An 18244-nucleotide genomic window follows, 5' to 3' on the forward strand; every position below is an offset into this window, starting at 1 on the left:
CTCTCTCTGTCATGTAGAGTGTAAGCTCTTATGGTCAGTGAGGTCCTCTCTCTCCTGTACAGTGTAAGCTCTTATGGTCAGTGGGGTCCTCTCTCTGTCATGTAGAGTGTAAGCTCTTATGGTCAGTGAGGTCCTCTCTCTCCTGTACAGTGTAAGCTCTTATGGTCAGTGGAGTCCTCTCTCTCTCCTGTACAGTGTAAGCTCTTATGGTCAGTGGGGTCCTCTCTCTCCTGTAGAGTGTAAGCTCTTATGGTCAGTGTTGACCTCTCTCTCCTGTACAGTGTAAGCTCTTATGGTCAGCTGGGTCCTCTCTCTCCTGTAGAGTGTAAGCTCTTATGGTCAGTGGGGTCCTCTCTCTCCTGTAGAGTGTAAGCTCCTATGGTCAGTGGGGTCCTCTCTCTCCTGTAGAGTGTAAGCTCTTATGGTCAGCGGGGTCCTCTCTCTCCTGTAGAGTGTAAGCTCTTATGGTCAGCGGGGTCCTCTCTCTCCTGTAGAGTGTAAGCTCTTATGGTCAGTGGTGTCCTCTCTCTCCTGTAGAGTGTAAGCTCTTATGGTCAGTGGGGTCCTCTCTCTCCTGTAGAGTGTTAGCTCTTATGGTCAGTGTTGACCTCTCTCTCCTGTACAGTGTAAGCTCTTATGGTCAGCTGGGTCCTCTCTCTCCTGTAGAGTGTAAGCTCTTATGGTCAGTGGGGTCCTCTCTCTCCTGTAGAGTGTAAGCTCTTATGGTCAGTGAGGTCCTCTCACTCCTGTAGAGTGTAAGCTCTTATGGTCAGTGGGGTCCTCTCTCTCCTGTAGAGTGTAAGCTCTTATGGTCAGTGGGGTCCTCTCTCTCTCCTGTAGAGTGTAAGCTCTTATGATCAGTGGGGTCCTCTCTCTCCTGTAGAGTGTAAGCTCTTATGGTCAGTGGGGTCCTCTCTCTGCTGTAGAGTGTAAGCTCTTATGGTCAGTGGGGTCCTCTCTCTGTCATGTAGAGTGTAAGCTCTTATGGTCAGTGAGGTCCTCTCTCTCCTGTACAGTGTAAGCTCTTATGGTCAGTGGGGTCCTCACTCTCCTGTAGAGTGTTAGCTCTTATGGTCAGTGTTGACCTCTCTCTCCTGTACAGTGTAAGCTCTTATGGTCAGCTGGGTCCTCTCTCTCCTGTAGAGTGTAAGCTCTTATGGTCAGTGGGGTCCTCTCTCTCCTGTAGAGTGTAAGCTCTTATGGTCAGTGGGGTCCTCTCTCTCCTGTAGAGTGTAAGCTCTTATGGTCAGTGGGGTCCTCTCTCTCCTGTAGAGTGTAAGCTCTTATGGTCAGTGGGGTCCTCTCTCTCCTGCAGAGTGTAAGCTCTTATGGTCAGTGGGGTCCTCTCTGTCCTGTAGAGTGTAAGCTCTTATGGTCAGTGGGGTCCTCACTCTCCTGTAGAGTGTTAGTTCTTATGGTCAGTGGGGATCTCTCTCTCCTGTACAGCGTAAGCTCTTATGGTCAGCTGGGTCCTCTCTCTCCTGTAGAGTGTAAGCTCTTACGGTCAGTGGGGTCCTCTCTCTCCTGTACAGTGTAAGCTCTTATGGTCAGTGGGGTCCTCTCTCTCCTGTAGAGTGTAAGCTCTTATGGTCAGCTGGGTCCTCTCTCTCCTGTAGAGTGTAAGCTCTTATGGTCAGCTGGGTCCTCTCTCTCCTGTAGAGTGTCAGCTCTTATGGTCAGTGGGGTCCTCTCTCTCCTGTACAGTGTAAGCTCTTATGGTCAGTGGGGTCCTCTCTCTCCTGTACAGTGTAAGCTCTTATGGTCAGCAGGGTCTTCTCTCTCCTGTAGAGTGTAAGCTCTTATGGGCATTGGGGTCCTCTCTCTCCTGTACAGTGTAAGCTCTTATGGTCAGTGAGGTCCTCTCTATCCTGTAGAGTGTAAGCTCTTATGGTCAGCGGGGTCCTCTCTCTCCTGTAGAGTGTAAGCTCTTATGGTCAGCGGGGTCCTCTCTCTCCTGTAGAGTGTAAGCTCTTATGGGCAGTGGGGTCCTCTCTCTCTCCTGTAGAGTGTAAGCTCTTATGGTCAGTGGGGTCCTCACTCTCCTGTAGAGTGTTAGCTCTTATGGTCAGTGGGGACCTCTCTCTCCTGTACAGTGTAAGCTCTTATGGTCAGCTGGGTCCTCTCTCTCCTGTAGAGTGTAAGCTCTTATGGGGAGTGGGGTCCTGTCTCCTGTAGAGTGTAAGCTCTTATGGTCAGCGGGGTCCTCTCTCTCCTGTAGAGTGTAAGCTCTTATGGTCAGCGGGGTCCTCTCTCTCCTGTAGAGTGTAAGCTCTTATGGTCAGTGGGGTCCTCACTCTCCTGCACAGTGTTAGCTCTTATGGTCAGTGGGGACCTCTCTCTCCTGTACAGTGTAAGCTCTTATGGTCAGTGGGGTCCTCTCTCCTGTAGAGTGTAAGCTCTTATGGTCAGTGGGGTCCTCTCTCTCCTGTAGAGTGTAAGCTCTTATGGTCAGTGAGGTCCAGTCTCCTGTAGAGTGTAAGCTCTTATGGTCAGCTGGGTCCTCTCTCTCCTGTAGAGTGTAAGCTCTTATGGTCAGTGAGGTCCTGTCTCCTGTAGCGTGTAAGTTCTTATGGTCAGCTGGGTCCTCTCTCTCCTGTAGAGTGTAAGCTCTTATGGTCAGTGGGGTCCTCTCTCCTGTAGAGTGTAAGCTCTTATGATCAGTGGGGTCCTCTCTCTCGTGTAGAGTGTAAGCTCTTATGGGCAGTGGGGTCCTGTCTCCTGTAGAGTGTAAGCTCTTACGGTCAGCGGGGTCTTCTCTCTCCTGTAGAGTGTCAGCTCTTATGGTCAGTGGGGTCCTCTCTCTCCTGTACAGTGTAAGCTCTTATGGTCAGTGAGGTCCTCTCTCTCCTGTAGAGTGTAAGCTCTTATGGTCAGTAGGGTCCTCTCTCTCCTGTAGAGTGTAAGCTCTTATGGGCAGTGGGGTCCTCTCTCTCTCCTGTAGAGTGTAAGCTCTTATGGTCAGTGGGGTCCTGTCTCCTGTAGAGTGTAAGCTCTTATGGTCAGTGGGGTCCTGTCTCTCCTGTAGAGTGTAAGCTCTTATGGTCAGTGAAGTCCTGTCTCCTGTAGAGTGTAAGCTCTTATGGTCAGTGAGGTCCTGTCTCCTGTAGAATGTAAGCTCTTATGGTCAGTGAGGTCCTGTCTCCTGTAGAGTGTAAGCTCTTTTGGTCAGTGGGGTCCTCTCTCTCCTGTAAAGTGTAAGCTCTTATGATCAGTGGGGTCCTCTCTCTCCTGTAGAGTGTAAGCTCTTATGGTCAGTAGGGTCCTCTCTCTCCTGTTGAGTGTAAGCTCTTATGGTCAGAGGGGTCCTGTCTCCTGTAGAGTGTAAGCTCTTATGGTCAGTGAGGTCCTGTCTCCTGTAGAGTGTAAGCTCTTATGGTCAGCGGGGTCCTCTCTCTCCTGTAGAGTGTAAGCTCTTATGGGCAGTGGGGTCCTCTCTCCTGTAGAGTGTAAGCTCTTATGGTCAGTGGGGTCCTCTCTCTCCTGTAGAGTGTAAGCTCTTATGGTCAGTGAGGTCCAGTCTCCTGTAGAGTGTAAGCTCTTATGGTCAGCTGGGTCCTCTCTCTCCTGTAGAGTGTAAGCTCTTATGGTCAGTGAGGTCCTGTCTCCTGTAGCGTGTAAGTTCTTATGGTCAGCTGGGTCCTCTCTCTCCTGTAGAGTGTAAGCTCTTATGGTCAGTGGGGTCCTCTCTCCTGTAGAGTGTAAGCTCTTATGATCAGTGGGGTCCTCTCTCTCGTGTAGAGTGTAAGCTCTTATGGGCAGTGGGGTCCTGTCTCCTGTAGAGTGTAAGCTCTTACGGTCAGCGGGGTCTTCTCTCTCCTGTAGAGTGTCAGCTCTTATGGTCAGTGGGGTCCTCTCTCTCCTGTACAGTGTAAGCTCTTATGGTCAGTGAGGTCCTCTCTCTCCTGTAGAGTGTAAGCTCTTATGGTCAGTAGGGTCCTCTCTCTCCTGTAGAGTGTAAGCTCTTATGGGCAGTGGGGTCCTCTCTCTCTCCTGTAGAGTGTAAGCTCTTATGGTCAGTGGGGTCCTGTCTCCTGTAGAGTGTAAGCTCTTATGGTCAGTGGGGTCCTGTCTCTCCTGTAGAGTGTAAGCTCTTATGGTCAGTGAAGTCCTGTCTCCTGTAGAGTGTAAGCTCTTATGGTCAGTGAGGTCCTGTCTCCTGTAGAATGTAAGCTCTTATGGTCAGTGAGGTCCTGTCTCCTGTAGAGTGTAAGCTCTTTTGGTCAGTGGGGTCCTCTCTCTCCTGTAAAGTGTAAGCTCTTATGATCAGTGGGGTCCTCTCTCTCCTGTAGAGTGTAAGCTCTTATGGTCAGTAGGGTCCTCTCTCTCCTGTTGAGTGTAAGCTCTTATGGTCAGAGGGGTCCTGTCTCCTGTAGAGTGTAAGCTCTTATGGTCAGTGAGGTCCTGTCTCCTGTAGAGTGTAAGCTCTTATGGTCAGCGGGGTCCTCTCTCTCCTGTAGAGTGTAAGCTCTTATGGGCAGTGGGGTCTGTTGTGAATTCCGCTCTTGTGCTCCCTCCGGTGGTTGTAAGTGGCACTTTTGTGAGTTCTGCTCTTGGGCTCCCTCCGGTGGTTTTAAGTGGAATGGCTGCTCCTTGGATTTAGCAGTCAGCAGCTGCTTCCACTGATTGTCTATTCTGCTCGGCTATTTAGCCTGGCTCTTTCCTTCAGCTTGTGCCACTTGTCAATGGTTCCTGGTTGGATTCACATCTCTTTGGATTTACCTGTTATCCTGACCAGTTCAGCAAAGTTAAGTCCTTGCTTGCCTTTTTCTGTCCACAGGTTGTGGACTTATTCGTTCTGTGCTTTCTATGTTTGTCCAGCTTGTCAGTATGAATTAATGCAGTGAAGCTGGAAGCTCTGGGAAGCAGATTTACCCTCCAAACCTTTAGTCAGGTGTGGAGATTTTTGTAAACTCTGTGTGGATTTTTTGTAGTGTTTTATACTGACCGCACTGTATTCCATCCTGTCCTATCTATCTAGCTAGACTGGCCTCCTGTGCTCATCCTGGTTTCATTCTGTGTATGTCTTTTTCCTCTCCACTCACAGTCATTACTTGTGGGGTGCTATCTATCCTTTGGGGATGTTCTCTGAGGCAAGATAGTTTTCATGTTTCTATCTTTAGGGGTAGTTAGATCTTAGGCTGTGACGAGGTGCCTAGGGAGAGTTAGGAGCATTCCACGGCTACTTCTAGTGTTGTGTTGAGCTTTGGGACTGAGGTCAATACAGGTACCACTTCCTTCAGAGCTCGTCCCATGTTGCTCCTAAACCACCAGATCATAACAGTACAAGTGGCCAAAAATGAATTAAATGCATCTCAAAAGAAGGAAAAAATTCTGAGCCATTTTTTTTTCTGTGCTCTGTCTTGTCTTATTTTTTTTCCTCTTGATCTCTGGGTGGTTCAGGATTTATGCTCTGGCATGGATGTTCAGGGTTTGTATTCTCGTGTGGATCAACTTGCTGCAAGAGTACAGAGTATCCAAGATTACCTTATATACTCGAGTATAAGCCGACCCGAGTATAAGCCGACCCCCCTAATTTTGCCACAAAAAACTGGGAAAACTTATTGACTTGAGAATAAGCCTAGGGTAGGAAATGCAGCATTTACCGGTGAATTTCAAAAATAAAAATAGATCATTATTTCCCCATAGCTGTGCCATATAGTGCTCTGCACCGTTCATTATTTCCCCATAGCTGTGCCATATAGTGCTCTGCACCGTTCATTATTGCCCCATAGCTGTGCTATAGAGAGCTCTGCACCGTTCATTATTTCCCCATAGCTGTGCCATATAGTGCTCTGCACCGTTCATATTTCCCCATAGCTGTGCCATATAGTGCTCTGCACCGTTCATATTTCCCCACAGCTGTGCCATATAGTGCTCTGCACTGTTCATATTTCCCCATAGCTGCCATATAGTGCTCTGCACCATTCATATTTCCCCATAGCTGTGCCATATAGTGCTCTGCACCGTTCATATTTCCCCATAGCTGTGCCATATAGTGCTCTGCACCGTTCATATTTCCCCATAGATGCTCCACATAAATCTGTGCCATTGCTGCTGCTGCAATAAAAAAAAAAAAGCCATACTCACCTCTCTTGCTTGCAGCTCCCAGCGTCCGGTCCCGGTGTCTCTCCACACTGACTGATCAGGCAGAGGGCGGTGTGCACACTATATGCGTCATCGCGCCCTCTGACCTGCACAGTCAGAGCGCAGATAGACGCCGGGAAGATGGAGCGGCGCCCGGCAGCTGGAACGGGGATAGGTAAATATGACATACTTACCTGGTCCCGGCGTCCGACTCCTTCTCCCGGACAGCTGGTCTTCGGTGCTACAGCCTCTTCCTCTATCAGCGGTCACCGTTACCGCTGATTAGAGAAATGAATAGGCGGCTCCACCACTATGGGAGGTGGAGCCGCCTATTCATTTCTGTAATGAGCGGTCCCATGTGACCGCTGAACAGGGGAAGAACTGCAGCACCGAAGACCATGGGACAGGCAGGGAGCACCAGGATCGCTGGAAGCAGGTAAGTATGCCTCAGCCCCCTCACCCCCTCAACCGCCGACCCTGCCACCCACCTTGACTCGAGTATAAGCCGAGAGGGGCACTTTCAGCCCAAAAATTTGGGCTGAAAATCTCGGCTTATACTCGAGTATATACGGTGTGTTGTCCAGACTCCGGCTTTGGAGCCTAGAATTCCTACTCCTGATTTGTTTTTTGGGGACAGATCCAAATTTTTGAACTTTAAAAATAACTGCAAATTGTTTTTTGCTTTGAAACCCCGTTCTTCTGGTGATCCCATTAAGCAAGTTAAAATCATCATATCCTTGCTGTGTGGTGACCCTCAGGACTGGGCATTCTCCCTTGGATCAGGGGATCCGGCATTGCTGAATGTAGACGCATTTTTTCAAGCGCTCGGATTATTGTATGACGAACCTAATTCTGTGGATCATGCAGAAAAAACCCTGTTGGCCCTGTGTCAAGGTCAGGAAGCGGCAGAATTATACTGCCAGAAATTTAGGAAATGGTCTGTGCTCACTAAATGGAAAGAGGATGCTCTGGCTGCTATTTTCAGAAAAGGTCTTTCTGAAGCCCTTAAAGATGTTATGGTGGGCTTCCCTACGCCTACTGGTTTGAGCGAATCTATGTCTCTAGCCATTCAGATTGATCGGCGTCTGCGCGAGCGCAAAGCTGTGCACCATATGGCAGTGTCCTCTGAGCAGAGTCCTGAGCCTATGCAATGTGATAGGATTTTGACTAGAACAGAACGGCAAAAATTCAGACGTCAGAATAGGCTGTGTTTTTACTGTGGTGATTCTGCTCATGTTATTTCTGATTGCCCTAAGCGTACTAGGAGGGTCACTAGGTCTGTTACCATCAGTACTGTACAGCCTAAATTTCTTTTATCTGTGACCCTGATTTGCTCATTGTCGTCCTTTTCTGTCATGGCATTTGTAGATTCAGGCGCTGCCCTGAACTTAATGGACTTAGAATTCGCCAGGCGCTGTGGTTTTTCCTTGCAGCCTTTGCAGAGCCCTATTCCTTTGAGGGGCATTGATGCTACACCCTTGGCCAAGGATAAACCTCAGTACTGGACACAGATGACTATGTACATGGCTCCTGCACATCAGGAAGATTGCCGTTTTCTGGTGTTGCATAACCTGCATGACGTTGTTGTACTGGGATTTCCAGGGTTACAGGAACATAATCCGGTGCTGGATTGGAAAACTATGTCGGTGACTAGTTGGGGTTGTCGAGGAGTACATAGTGACGTTCCTTTGATGTCAATTTCCTCTTCCCCCTCTTCTGAGGTCCCTGAGTTTTTGTCGGATTTCCAGGATGTATTTGATGAGCCCAAGTCCAGTTCCCTTCCTCCACATAGGGACTGTGATTGTGCTATTAATTTGATTCCTGGTTGTAAGTTCCCTAAGGGCCGACTTTTCAATCTGTCTGTGCCAGAGCATGCCGCCATGCGGAGCTATGTTAAGGAATCTTTGGAGAAGGGGCATATTCGGCCGTCTTCGTCACCATTGGGAGCGGGTTTCTTTTTTGTTGCTAAGAAGGATGGCTCCTTGAGACCCTGTATAGATTATCGTCTTCTTAATAAGATCACAGTCAAATTCCAATACCCCTTGCCTTTGCTTTCTGATTTGTTTGCTCAGATTAAGGGGGCTAGTTGGTTTACTAAGATTGACCTCCGAGGGGCATATAATCTTGTTCGTATTAAACAGGGTGACGAATGGAAAACTGCATTTAATACGCCCGAAGGCCATTTTGAATACCTTGTGATGCCATTCGGGCTCTCTAATGCTCCATCTGTGTTCCAATCCTTCATGCATGATATTTTCCGCAATTATCTTGATAAATTCATGGTTGTATATTTGGATGATATTTTGATTTTTTCCAATGATTGGGAGTCTCATGTGAAGCAGGTCAGGATGGTATTCCAGATCCTTCGTGATAATGCTTTATTTGTGAAGGGGTCTAAGTGCCTATTCGGAGTTCAGAAGGTCTCTTTTTTGGGTTTTATTTTTTCTCCCTCGTCTATGGAAATGGATCCTGTTAAGGTCCAAGCTATTCATGACTGGATTCAACCCACATCTGTGAAGAGCCTTCAAAAATGTTTGGGCTTTGCTAATTTCTATCGCCGTTTCATTGCCAACTTTTCCAGTGTTGTTAAGCCCCTTACTGATTTGACGAAGAAAGGCGCTGATGTGACGAATTGGTCCTCTGCAGCTGTTGAGGCCTTTCGGGAGCTTAAACACCGATTTACTTCTGCCCCTGTGTTGCGTCAGCCGGATGTTTCTCTTCCTTTTCAGGTTGAGGTTGACGCTTCTGAGATTGGGGCAGGGGCCGTTTTGTCTCAGAGGGATTCTGATGGTTCTTTGATGAAACCGTGTGCTTTTTTTTCCAGAAAGTTTTCGCCTGCGGAACGCAATTATGATGTCGGCAATCGGGAGTTGTTGGCTATGAAGTGGGCATTTGAGGAGTGGCGACATTGGCTTGAGGGAGCTAAGCACCGCGTTGTGGTCTTGACTGATCATAAGAATCTGATTTACCTCGAGTCGGCCAAGCGGCTGAGTCCTAGACAGGCTCGATGGTCCCTGTTTTTCTCCCGTTTTGATTTTGTGGTCTCGTATCTTCCGGGATCTAAGAATGTTAAGGCTGATTCCCTCTCTAGGAGTTTTTCGCCTGATTCTCCTGGAGTCCTTGAGCCGGTTGGCATTCTTAAGGAAGGGGTGATTCTTTCTGCCATCTCCCCTGATTTGCGGCAGGTGCTTCGGGAATTTCAGGCTGATAGGCCTGACCACTGTCCAGTGGGGAAGCTGTTCGTTCCTGATAGATGGACAAGTAAGGTTATTTCTGAGGTTCATTGTTCAGTGTTGGCTGGTCATCCTGGGATTTTTGGTACCAGAGATTTGGTTGCTAGGTCCTTTTGGTGGCCTTCCTTGTCGCGCGATGTGCGTGCTTTTGTGCAGTCCTGTGGGACTTGCGCCCGGGCCAAGCCTTGCTGTTCCCGCGCTAGTGGGTTGCTTTTGCCTTTGCCAGTCCTTGAGAGGCCCTGGACGCATATTTCCATGGATTTTATTTCGGATCTTCCTGTTTCCCAGAAGATGTCTGTTATCTGGGTTGTTTGTGACCGGTTCTCTAAAATGGTCCATCTGGTACCTTTGCCTAAGTTGCCTTCCTCCTCAGATTTGGTTCCATTGTTTTTTCAGCATGTGGTTTGTTTGCATGGAATTCCAGAGAATATTGTGTCTGACAGAGGTTCTCAGTTTGTCTCTAGGTTTTGGCGGGCCTTTTGTGCTAGGATGGGCATTGATTTGTCTTTTTCTTCGGCGTTTCATCCTCAGACTAATGGCCAAACTGAGCGAACTAATCAGACCTTGGAGACCTATTTGAGATGCTTTGTGTCTGCTGATCAGGATGATTGGGTGGCTTTCTTGCCGTTGGCCGAGTTTGCCCTTAATAATCGGGCTAGTTCGGCTACTTTGGTTTCACCTTTCTTTTGTAATTTTGGTTTTCATCCTCGTTTTTCTTCTGGGCAGGTTGAGCCTTCTGATTGTCCTGGTGTGGATTCTGTGGTGGACAGGCTGCAGCAGATTTGGACTCATGTGGTGGACAATTTGACGTTGTCTCAGGAAAGGGCTCAACGTTTTGCTAACCGCCGTCGGTGTGTTGGTCCCCGGCTTCGTGTGGGGGATTTGGTTTGGTTGTCTTCTCGTCATGTTCCTATGAAGGTTTCTTCCCCTAAGTTTAAGCCTCGGTTTATTGGTCCTTATAAGATTTCTGAAATTATCAATCCGGTGTCTTTTCGCTTGGCTCTTCCAGCCTCTTTTGCCATTCATAATGTTTTCCATAGATCTTTGTTGCGGAGATATGTGGTGCCCGTTGTTCCCTCAGTTGATCCTCCTGCCCCGGCGTTGGTGAGGGTTCGGTGACCCCTCCTCAAGGGGGGGGTACTGTTGTGAATTCCATTCTTGGGCTCCCTCCGGTGGTTGTAAGTGGCACTTTTGTGAGTTCTGCTCTTGGGCTCCCTCCGGTGGTTTTAAGTGGAATGGCTGCTCCTTGGATTTAGCAGTCAGCAGCTACTTCCACTGATTGTCTATTCTGCTCGGCTATTTAGCCTGGCTCTTTCCTTCAGCTTGTGCCACTTGTCAATGGTTCCTGGTTGGATTCACATCTCTTTGGGTTTACCTGTTATCCTGACCAGTTCAGCAAAGTTAAGTCCTTGCTTGCTCTTTTCTGTCCACAGGTTGTGGACTTATTCGTTCTGTGCTTTCTATGTTTGTCCAGCTTGTCAGTATGAATTAATGCAGTGAAGCTGGAAGCTCTGGGAAGCAGATTTACCCTCCACACCTTTAGTCAGGTGTGGAGATTTTTGCAAACTCTGTGTGGATTTTTTGTAGTGTTTTATACTGACCGCACAGTATTCCATCCTGTCCTATCTATCTAGCTAGACTGGCCTCCTGTGCTCATCCTGGTTTCATGCTGTGTATGTCTTTTCCCTCTCCACTCACAGTCATTACTTGTGGGGGGCTATCTATCCTTTGGGGATTTTCTCTGAGGCAAGATAGTTTTCCTGTTTCTATCTTTAGGGGTAGTTAGATCTTAGGCTGTGACGAGGTGCCTAGGGAGTGTCAGAAGCATCCCACGGCTACTTCTAGTGTTGTGTTGAGCTTAGGGACTGCGGTCAGTACAGGTACCACTTCCTTCAGAGCTCATCCCATGTTGCTCCTAAACCACCAGATCATAACAGGGGTCCTCTCTCTCTCCTGTAGAGTGTAAGCTCTTATGGTCAGTGGGGTCCTCTCTCTCCTGTAGAGTGTAAGCTCTTATGGTCAGTGAGGTCCTGTCTCCTGTAGAGTGTAAGCTCTTATGGTCAGAGGGGTCCTCTCTCCTGTAGAGTGTAAGCTCTTATGGTCAGTGGGGTCCTGTCTCCTGTAGAGTGTAAGCTCTTATGGTCAGTGAGGTCCTGTCTCCTGTAGAGTCTAAGCTCTTTTGGTCATTGGGGTCCTTTCTCTCCTGTAGAGTGTAAGCTCTTATGGTCAGAGGGGTCCTCTCTCTCCTGTAGAGTGTAAGCTCTTTTGGTCAGTGGGGTCCTCTCTCTCCTGTAGAGTGTAAGCTCTTATGGTCAGAGGGGTCCTCTCTCTCCTGTAGAGTGTCAGCTCTTATGGTCAGTGGGATCCTCTATCTCCTGTAGAGTGTAAGCTCTTTCGGTCAGCGGGGTCCTCTTTCTCCATCTCCTATATAATGTAAGCACTTATGATCAGCAGGATGTTTTCTCTCTTTATTAGGGTTGAGCGACTTTTATTTTTATAGGGTCGAGTCGGGTTTCACGAAACCCGACTTTCTCAAAAGTCGGGTCGATTGAAATCGTCCGATCCTATAGAAAAGTTGGGGTCGGGGTCGACCGAAACACGAAACCCAATGCAGTGCAATGGGATACTAATGGTTCCTAGAGTCTGAAGGAGAGGAAACTCTCCTTCGGGCCCTGGGATCCTTATTAATGTGTAAAATAAAGAATAAAAATAAAAAATAGGGATATACTCACCCTCGGACGCGCCCTGGTTCTAGCCGGCAGCCTTCCTTCCTAAGAATGAGCAAGTGAAGGATCTTCGATGACGTTGCGGCTTGTGATTGGTCGCGTGACCGCTCATGTGACCACTCACGCGACCAATCACAAGCCGCGATATCACCGCAGGTCCTTCACTCGCTCATTCTGAGGAGGGGAGACTGCCGGTTAGAACCAGGGCGCGTCCGAGGGTGAGTATATCAATATTTTTTATTTTTATTCTTTATTTTACACATAAATATGGATCCTGATACCGATTCCCGATATCGCAAAAATATCGGAACTCGGTATCGGAATTCCGATACCCAATAAGAAGATCGCCGACCTCATGGCCGACCCCACACAGTGATTGGGTCGGGTTTCATGAAACCCGACTTTGCCAAAAGTCGGCGACTTCTGAAAATGACCGTTCCGTTTCGCTCAACCCTACTCTTTATCACTTGCTTTTTGTATATTCAACAGTTTTTGTCAAATTTCCGGAATCTCACGGTTTCACCCAAATTGAAACATTTTGAGATTCAATTTTCGTTTACACACAAAAAAATACCTTACCTAGCACCATTCCTCTCATTGCTGAAGCATCAGACAGCAGGATAATGACATTTTGCTGTGTGGGTCGCCCCATAATGTCCTGCAGCTCTGACATTTTATAGATTACGATACCGTATACAGTTGTGATTAATACCTGGGTAATCACAGACCACTCTTTCCCAGCAGAGAAGAGTTTGTTCATCAGAGTCATTTTCCATCTCAAGAGTCACTGGAAAGTCTTTCTCTCCTCTTAACTGCTAGCTCTTGAAGGGAACCTGTCAGCAGGATTATGCCCAGTAACCTACAGACAGTGTAAGGTTGGCACCGTTATACTGATTACAATGATACATGTTGATGAAATCCATCTTGTGGTTGTTGCTTAATCCTAATTGATAATTTTCAATTAATGAAATTATCATGCTCTGTAGGTTGGGCTGTGACCAGGGCTTTATTTTGTGCTCTGTTCTCAAATTCATCATAATGGTCTTAAATGGCCTTAAAGGGAACCTGTCACCCTCCCATAGAATGTAAGTCCGCAAGGATAGGGTCCTCTCCCCTCTGTACCAGTCCGTCACTGTAAACCTGTTTACTGTAAACGATATCTATAACCCTGTATGTAACCCCTTTCTCATGTAGAGCACCATGGAATTAATGGTGCTATATAAATAAATAATAATAATATTAATAACCCCCAAAATCGAAGGTGAGCTAAGCCCATCAGCTTCAGGGGCTTATCTACAGCATTCTGTAATGCTGTATATAAGCCCCCAATGTATCCAAAAAGATGAGAAAAAGAGGTTAGATTATACTTACCTGGGCGGCGGTCCGATCCAGTGGGTGTCGCGGTCCGGTCCTGCCCCTCATATCTTCATCAGATGATGTCACCTTCTGGTCTTCACGCTGCGGCTCCGGTGCAGGCATACTTTGTCTGCCCTCTCGACACCCATCGGACCTGACCAGCAGCGGGACCTCCCCTGGGTAAGTATAATATAACTTCTTTTTCTCCTCTTTTAGGTAACATCAGGGGCTTATCTACAGCATTACAGAATGCTGTAGATAAGCCCATGATGATGGTGGGGTTTCCTCACCCTCGATTTTGGGGGTGACAGGTTCCCTTTAAACAACAGCTCGCAGATAGATGCTAATGCTCAAGCGCCTGTGCCATTTGGTTGGAGGAAAAAAATTGACTTGTGATAGATGATATTGTGCAAGTCAATTTTTTCCTCCAATAACATGACGCCACTGGCAGCAACTGAGTAGTCGCTATATTCCTGCATCCAATTTTTTTTCCTCCTTTATCTTTCCTGGCAGCGCATGTGCAGTAGCATGTAGCGGCAAGCGATATATTCTACAGTGCATGGGCCGCAGCCTGCGCCATTTACTATAGTTAATTTTTCTTTTACAAAGACCGCAATATGAACTGTGCAAACTCAGTATTTCAAATAGGAGGCCAACACTGAAGGTTCAGTGACCGGTCGTTTAAGCTCATAAGTATGAATATGAGTACAGAGCACCAAATAAAGCCTCGCCCAGCCCCACCCAAAGGTCCACCCTCAGCCCACCACAGGCCCGCCCTCAGTCCCACTATAGACCCACCCTCAGCCCCAACACAGGTCTGCCCTCAGCCCCACCCACAGACCCACCCTCATCCCCAACACAAGTCTGTCCTCAGACCCACCATAGGCCTGCCTTCAGCCCACCACAGGTCTGCCCTCAGCCCCACCCTCAGCCCCACCAAAGGTCTACCCTCATCCCCACCCACAGACCCACCCTCAGCCCCAACATAGGTCTGCCCTCAGCCCCACCCACAGACTCACTCTCAGCCCAACACAGGTCTGCCCTCAGCCCCACCATACGCCTGCCCTCGGCCCCAACACAGATCTGCCCTCAGCCCCACCCACAGACCGACGCTCAGCCCCAACACAGGTCTGCCCTCAGACCCACGCTCAGCCCAACACAGATCTGCCCTCAGCCCCACCCACATCCCCACCCTCAGCCCCAACACAGGTCCACCCTCAGCCCCACCATAGGCCTGCCCTCAGCCCCAACACAGGTCTGCCCTCAGCCCCACCCACAGACCCATGCTCAGCCCCAACACAGGTCTGCCCTCAGCCCCACCCACAGACCCATGCTCAGCCCCAACACAGGTCTGCCCTCAGCCCCACCCACAGACCCACGCTTAGCCCCAACACAGGTTTGCCTTCAGCCCCACCCACATCCCCACCCTCAGGCCCAACACAGGTCCACCCTCAGCCCCACCATAGGCCTGCCCTCAGCCCCAACACAGGCCTGCCCTCAGCCCCACCCACAGACCCACGCTCAGCCCCAACACAGGTCTGCCCTCAGCTTCACCCACATCCCCACCCTCATCCCCAACATAGGTCCACCCTCAGCCCCACTATAGGCCTGCCCTCAGCCCCAACACAGGTCTGCCCTAAGCCCCACCCACAACCCACCCTCAGCCCCAACATAGGTCTTCCCTCAGCCCCACCATAGGCCTGCCTTCAGCCCACCACAGGTCTGCCCTCAGCCCCACCCACAGCCCCACCCACAGTCCCAACTCAGGTCCACTCTCAGCCCCACCATAGGCTTGCCCTCAGCCCCACCCACAGACCCACCCTCAGCCCCAACACAGGTCTGCCCTAAGCCCCAACATAGGCCTGCCCTCAGCCCACCACAGGTCCACCCTCAGCCCCACCCAGAGCCCCACCTTCAGCCCCAACAGAGGTCCACCCTCAGCCCACATCATAGGCCTGCCTTCAGCCCCACCCACAGCCCCACCCTCAGCCCCAACACAGGTCCGCCCTCAGCCCCACCATTGGCTTGCCCTCAGCCCCACCATAGGCCTGCCCTCAGCCAAAAAACAGGTCCGCCCTCAGCCCCACCCACAGCACCACCCTCAGCCCCAACATAGGCCCACCCTCAGCTCCACCATAGGCCTGCCCTCAGCCCATCACAGGTCCACATTCAGCGCCACCACATTGGTTTGAGCAAGTTCTTATGGTCAGTAAGATATTTCCCACTTATTGAGATTGGCACAAATTTGATCATATTTGTTCCCTAAAATCTAATTTTTGGAAAACCTGTGGTGAATTCGAATTTCAAAAGATCTGCTCATCTCTAATGATGATAAGTAGCCGGGGAATGATTTTTGGTGTACATTACTTCCCGTAGATTAGTGGTTAAAAAATAGTTATACGTTCAAATCTCATTGGATGTTTTTAGAACCTGTTGAATACAATAATGAGCACAACTTTTTCAACATCGGTGAGTTACGAGCTGGAATTTTCTTTATTTGAATGGAGATGGAAATGATAAAAAAGTAAGAATTGCTATTATGTGTTATCTGCTTTACAGATCAGCTTTGGAGCTACAGACTACTCATTAACTGATAGACGCCTCTATCCGCACTTTTTCCGAACTGTTCAGAATAACCACGTCCATAATCTGGTGGTAACCAAACTGTTGAAGCATTTTGGCTGGACCTGGGTTGGAATTTTAGTGTCAGATGATGACACTGGAGAAAGCAAGCTGCAAATACTAACAAAGTACATGAGAGAACATGAGATCTGTGCTGCCTTCACCATAAAACTGACTGCCAACATTCTTCAATATTGCGACAAATATTCCAGCATTATAAACAATTCAGGAGTGAATGTCATTGTGATGTGCGGGTCACATTCCGATTACATGATTACGTTTTTAGACAAATGTGATCCTTTGCTTCATAACATAACATTTGTTCTTCCTCCTTCATGGGCCTCATGTCCCATCATTATAGAGCTTAGTCGCCCACATTTTAATGGGAGTTTAGCTGTAGAATATTTATTGCGACCTATTCCCGGAGTCGAAGAATTTGTGCAAAATTACCAGGATCTTTCTATTATATTTTATTTTCAGGAATTTTTGCCATTTTTAGACTGTTTGTCAGCAGATGGTTGTAAGGATCACTTTATTTTATATAGCACTACAGATGAATTTGATGCTATTATTAATTATTCTTTTCCAACTATGAGTTATTACCTGTCTTCCGGGGTTTCTTCTAGTGTGTACTACAGTGTGGAAGTCATGGCACAAGCTTTGCATGATATGTTCCTAATGTTAACTGGTAAAGACGCGAAATACCAGTTATTACACAGTTTTCAACATCACGTGACTAAGGTGAGATTATATACTATCTCGTTACATATCATTTAAAATAATCTTTTATCACTTTATGTGAACGATCTCTTTCAGGTTCTGGGGAGGACGTTGTCCGGAAGATAACTCTGCCTCCACAGCTTGTTTTATATGAAGGAGAGTTACCAGTGTGAGACAAGGAACTAACATAGAACGGGAGAAATTAAATTTGTTTTGTTGTAAACACATTTTTTTTGCAGCTCTCTGAGCTCTGATGTATTCAAACAAGATTTAAGCCCTGTCTGCCTGTAAGATGAAGGCTGCAGCTGAGAGGAACCTTCAGATGTGTCAGTTATAATTACATACAACTCTGCAGTGAGATGAGTAGAGCAGAGAATGGCCATCACACATATATGACACTGGTATTACTGGTAGCCATTACACATCACACTGGAAACACTGCTAGCCATTACACATCACACTGGTAACTCCCCTTCATATAAAATCTGGAGGCAGAGTTATCTTCCAGGCAGCATCCTCCACAGAGCAGGGAATCATCTTTTGTCACTTTATGTAAAGTGATAAAAGATGATTTCTCAACAAGGCAGCTGATATGAGGCGTAAGACATTTATCAGCATTCTAGAGCCTTTATACCCATTTTAACAGTTTAGATAGCTCAAATGTGGTGATTAGTGTTGAGCATTCCGATACCGCAAGTATCGGGTATCGGCCGATACTTGCGGTATCGGAATTCCGATACTGAATTCCGATACTTCCCGCGTATCGGATACCGGAATCGGAAGTTCCCAGAATTCAAATTGAACGCAGCAGCCAATGAGGAATGAATGAAAGTGTGGGCACATCCTGATTAGCATGGTGGGCATGTAAGTACTGGCAAGGCTGGGATTGGCTGCTGAAATGATGTCACTCTGCACTATAAAAAAGCGCTGCCGCCATTTTGCGCTCACTCTGCTGTGATTTCAGTTAGGGACAGGACGCTGTGTTCTAACTGAGGGCCAGTTGAGCTTGCTAATTGCTTTATTTTCCTTTCCAAAGGCTAATTTAGCAAAACGCTGTGTGTTCTTCACTGTTCACCTTGCTCTTGCCTTGCAGCGCTGTTTTAACAGCGTTCTGAAAGGTCTCTGTGTGTGTGTGTGTGCAGCTCACTCTGTAGTCTGTGTGCAGCCATATACCCGGTTGTATTCAGCTCAGGGAGGGTTCACACTGCCTCACACAGTTGTTCTTTTTTGCTCTTAGTGCAGCCTGCTGCACATTTTTTCTCAAATTTCCTATTAGTGTTTTTCCACCAGTCTCCAGCTCTATTGTGGAAAAACACTACATAGGATAACCTAGAGGGGGGTTTTTGGGCCTTGCAGCGCCGTTTACGGCTGTCTGCACGGTCTCCGTGTGAGCCCAGCTCGCCCTGTAGTCTGTGTGCAGCCATAGCCGGTTGGATTCAGCTCAGGGTTCGTTACTGGCTCATACCTTGAGAAAAATTTTCCTTTTTTTCAAATAGTGCAGCC

The 18244-nt window shown here is 48.1% G+C and overlaps 1 protein-coding gene across 1 annotated transcript in view; it reads left to right on the forward strand.

Annotated features, from left to right (window-relative positions):
* Positions 1–16867, forward strand: part of LOC138657553 (vomeronasal type-2 receptor 1-like) — a 51423-nt gene extending 34556 nt beyond the window's left edge. Inside the window, exons 3-4 of the mRNA XM_069745323.1 lie at positions 15959–16762; positions 16838–16867. Coding sequence (XP_069601424.1) covers positions 15959–16762; positions 16838–16867 — 834 coding nt within the window. The remainder of the gene's footprint in view (positions 1–15958; positions 16763–16837) is intronic.
* Positions 16868–18244: the final 1377 nt, after the last annotated feature.

This window comes from Ranitomeya imitator, chromosome 1 (assembly GCF_032444005.1).
Source record: "Ranitomeya imitator isolate aRanImi1 chromosome 1, aRanImi1.pri, whole genome shotgun sequence".
Lineage (NCBI taxonomy): Eukaryota > Metazoa > Chordata > Amphibia > Anura > Dendrobatidae > Ranitomeya > Ranitomeya imitator.